This window comes from Triticum urartu, chromosome 2A (assembly GCF_056163025.1).
Source record: "Triticum urartu cultivar PI428250 chromosome 2A, HENAU_Tu73, whole genome shotgun sequence".
In the NCBI taxonomy this organism is placed as follows: Eukaryota; Viridiplantae; Streptophyta; class Magnoliopsida; order Poales; family Poaceae; genus Triticum; species Triticum urartu.
This window is the reverse complement of record NC_141874.1, coordinates 687,712,220-687,716,565: the sequence shown is the minus strand read 5'-3', so window position 1 is coordinate 687,716,565 and position 4,346 is coordinate 687,712,220. Positions and strand designations below refer to the sequence as shown.

Below are 4,346 nucleotides of genomic sequence, written 5' to 3'. Positions count from 1 at the left end.
TCTCACACTAACCAAATTATTTATATGACAACGAAGAATGTGTGTACATCTGAATCACCTAGATCAGACATTCCCTTTTGCATACTAAAAAACCAAGGAATGCTGACTATAGAACGAGGAAATTAGACTCCTCTCAATCATATTTTAACAGGCTAGTTGTTAAACAAGTGCTAAGGTTCACAGAAACAGCCACAGCATAGGATACGTGACCCAGGAATCCTTCCCGTCTGGCGAATCAGATCAGCCTTCTGAACTGCCCTAGCTGCTTGCTTGTTCATCTTGGCGTTGGCTGATGCCCGTTTCTCCTCGGCCACGCGGCGTGCCAGCTCCAGCCTTTCGGCCATCCTCGCCATGGCCTCGCTTCTCATTTTCTCCGCGCGTTCCTGTCATAGAACAGCTTGTCATTACTAGCTACAAGCTACTAAAGAGTATGATGCATTCAGAGTATGTGTTCGTGTTAACGAAAGCAGGGTTGCAGATAATAAAATTTAGTGGAAATGCACCTCTAGCTTCTTCATTTCGGATTCAACTTTTGTTCTTTGGCGGCTCTCCCATGCTTCGATCTTCAGCTCTTCCTTCTTGAATCTAAGCAACAAAATACTATTTCAGACAACATGAAGAAAACCACTATTTACATGATTTCATTATGTTTCCATCTCCTTTTATAGCTCACTAGTAGAACAAACAACGAAGGGTAGCAGATAGTCTGATGGAATATACCGTGCTGTATGTTTAGAATTTTCGGCGTCCTCGAATGCTGCAGCACGAGTAGCATATTCCTGCTTCATCCTCTCCAGATCAGCGATGCTCGGCGTCGCAGAGACTAATTCTAGCTCCTCTTTGCTAGCCCATGAAGCGATGTTCATCTTTCCTAGTTGTACACCTAGGGCAGCGATTTCTTTCCTTGCCTTGAGCCTGATTTCATCCTCTGACAATTCATTCATGCCACCTTTTCTGTTGAAATAAGGACCATCATCTGCATTGTCTTCTCCTATTGATGCCGTCGATCGTCCACCTACAGGAGTTGATGGTATCGAACAATTCGGGCTGCGAGTCGGTGTCACAGACCCAAGTGGTGTTCCTGTTCTTGATGGATCTTGACTTGGTATTGGAGTCATTTCTGTGCCCACATCTCTCACAGACACCGCCTGAACTGTAGAAATAGCTGTGTGCAATAGTTCATATCAGTTGACAGAAACCAAAGGCAGAAAATTGAACTGTAAATCTTACTACTAGTTTACTTGCACTATGTTACAATTAGATGCTTCAGAACTCACAAATAAAGCAACAAATCAGATAGCTACCTTCAGCATCATTGCAGGGCTTAATTGCAATTGAATTGGTTTCAGTTTGACCCGTCTGATAGTTCGAGTTGGCGCTAGAACCTTGATCTGCACAAACATCTGCGTGCCTGACCAGCTTCGGCTGATGTGAAGCGAAAGACAGCCTCTCTAATATGCTCCGAGAGGCCGACGAAGCCGGGTTGAATCTCTTCATGTTCTGAATGGGGCGAGCAAATGCGCCGTGGTGTTTGGGCACAACGCCACCGCCCCTGGGCGCAGCGGAACTCACCTGGTGCGCACTCTGGTTCTGCGATGCACCCTTGGTGGTGTTCTGCTGAACAGTCTGCTTGTTCACAATCCATTTCTCTGCGTCGTTCCACTTGGAGGAAGCCTGTCTTGAGAAGTACCCTGCGGTTGGATTCTGCGCCGCCGCCGTCTTCTCGCCTCCATGGAACTCAAAGCTGCTGGTACTGGCATTGTCAAGACCACTGTCGCATTCGTTGCTGTCCTCCTCGACCGTTCGCACAGGATGTATCATGCTTGAGTTGCTCGTCGCAGGTTGGTGAACTGAACCCTTGGAAATGTTCTGAACCTTGTAGCTATCTACTGCTGGATCCTTGTCTACAACTTCGGTGTTGCTGACTGCTGCAGGGCATTTGGAGGCACCAGAGCTGTCTGAAACTGCAAGCAGAGCAAGATGGCTATAGATGTGATGTCCTTGATCAGGGAAAAATTAACAAGTTAAACACAAATAGGCTGGAGTTATGTATGTACCTTCGTCAAGAACATCGCATACTAATAATCTGTTCTGCGCTTGCGACGGCTCGACGTTCTTTGAAGGCGATGTTCGTGAGGAGCTGCTGCTGATGACCCTCACGCGATTGTGGGCTCCCAGAAGCTTCATCCTCAGCTTTGTGGGAGAAAGGGCGCCTGCCTACATGAACAACAAAGAGGTAAGTCTTCATCTACGGAAGCATTATAACTTAGAACGTCTTCATTCATTACAACTCAAAATATTTCTAGGCAGGAAGCTTATAGCTCTACAAAGTGCCAAGAAATTAGAAGTACTAGTGTCATGCAAGATTTTAGACGTTTGGACAGCGACAGTCAGTAGAATGGCCATTTGACACTTCTATTTCCTGACTGGGACACGAGAGCAGTGAAATCAGCATCACTTTAGCAGGTAGTACTAAAATATAGTAGTGCCGACGCCAAATTCTTCAGAATGGGCCTTGGATATTTCCACTACCTATGCAGAGGGACAGTTTTTCTGCATATTTAGCAGTAGGCTTACTTTAACCAGTATAGTTAGCTTCCCTTTGACTGACAAAACAGATTTACCGAATAAGTGATAACTGAACAAACATACAGTTTATAAACAAGCCGCTAACTAACTCCTAGATTCCAAAATAAAGCTCAAATTATTCCCAAATTGCTCAGCTCCGACGCCTGACAGCGAGACTAGCTTTAATCCTCTAGAACAAAAAAAAGGAGACTGGCTTTGATCTTGTGATAAGAAAAGGGAAAGTAGTATAGAACCGCAACAAAACATGCTAGACTTGGAAACGAGGAGCAGAGAGAGCACATCTATATCCAGAAAACGAAATGTTTCCGGAAAAAAACCGGAGTAGTAAAATGAAGCATAACGGAGCAGGCGCTGATTAGGCGGGTGGGGATCAAGCGAGGCGCTGCGCCGGCCTGGATGGAGCGGAGCCCGTACCTGGGGCTTGTGAATCCTCTCATACTCCATTGCTCGCTCCGTGCTGGTCTGCTGGCCGGACGCGCGCTTCTGTGTGTGCCCCGCCCTCTCTGCTTGGGCGGCGGCTGCTGAGAGTGGGGAGGGAGAGTGAGAGAGGAAGAAGGGGGTGGGGAGGAGAAGAGAACACAGCAATACTACGCTACACGGTGGGGACTTTGGCTAGTGTAAGCGGAGATCTAACAGGCACGCCGTGATGTCTTGCCCTTTTTTAGTTACGCCTATTGGACAGCAGTCCACAGCTGAGTTTCTTTGGCCGTGACAACTCCCTTTCCGAACCCTCAAAATCTCCGTGTTTCCGCTGCAACGAAAGGTCTCATCGACGCAGTGGAAGCACAGAGCTGGCTGCTGCTCCTACAATTACTACTGTACAAGCACCGTAGAAACCCATTCTGGCTCAAACAGAGAGCCGTTTGCTGTACCTGTACTTGTTACCACCAACAACCTTAGACGAGTTTTCTTTTAATCTACTACACGGAAAGTGCCCGTCCTCTTTTCTCCCATCACACAAAGTTATCTGATTAGTGCTAGCATCTCTCACTGACACGGGCGCGGAGTAGGAAAATTACCGTCTGATTATCTCTCACTGACACGGGTTAGTGTTAACAACTGGCGGGCATAATCTTATGAAAATCTAGCATTTCTCGAGATGCGTGCGCTTTTAACGCTCCAAACTCCAAAGCCCCGAACTTTTATTATTCCTCCTCTAGCATAATCTCAGCAGCACGGTGGCGCTGGTGGTGGTCAAACAGAGGTCCCGATGCCGGACCGGCCTCGACTGGACTGGACGGGAGCCCTATCCCATCCATCCACCCCACCTCTGATGAATCACACGACGCAGGCCGCCCCATCCCTCGTGTCAGTGACTACAAGCTCTGTTTACGTACTAGAGTATTATTTACCCCGATCTCTCTGCCCTTTTCACCGTCCAGCCCCATGTCATGATGAGCTCACTCGCCTCGCCCGCGGCTCCAGAGCCCAGACCCGACTCTCGCCGTGATCTTGTGGCTGCATGAGTATACTTTTGTCTTGTACTTACTCTGCTTGCCGTTCGCCAAAGTTGACCCAAGTTTCCTCTGCGCTGCACGAATCTCATAGTACGTAGAGTACGTGTAGTTGGTTATTATGGCCTCTGCTGTGCTCTCACACCCTCTGATCCTGGCCTCATCTGTTTGGATTCGCCGTGTAGTACGAGCGAATTATGGACATGTGTGAGGCGAGTGAGCCATGCTACGGATCACGTACTACCAAGTGTACTGGATGATTGAATTGGTGTTGAATCATGTGCTGCAGTCGTGGGACTGATT

At 47.8% G+C, this 4,346-nt stretch overlaps 1 protein-coding gene across 1 annotated transcript; it reads right to left on the bottom strand.

The window, feature by feature from the left end:
• LOC125528617 (Remorin family protein) lies at window positions 1-3,251 on the bottom strand. The gene is made up of 6 exons (XM_048693064.2): window positions 3,004-3,251; window positions 2,058-2,217; window positions 1,305-1,964; window positions 721-1,165; window positions 504-585; window positions 1-383 (listed from the first exon to the last, which is right to left on the bottom strand). Exons 1-6 carry the CDS (start codon window positions 3,031-3,033, stop codon window positions 171-173), a joined length of 1,590 nt encoding a protein of 529 aa, XP_048549021.1. The 5' UTR covers window positions 3,034-3,251; the 3' UTR covers window positions 1-170.
• Window positions 3,252-4,346: the final 1,095 nt, after the last annotated feature.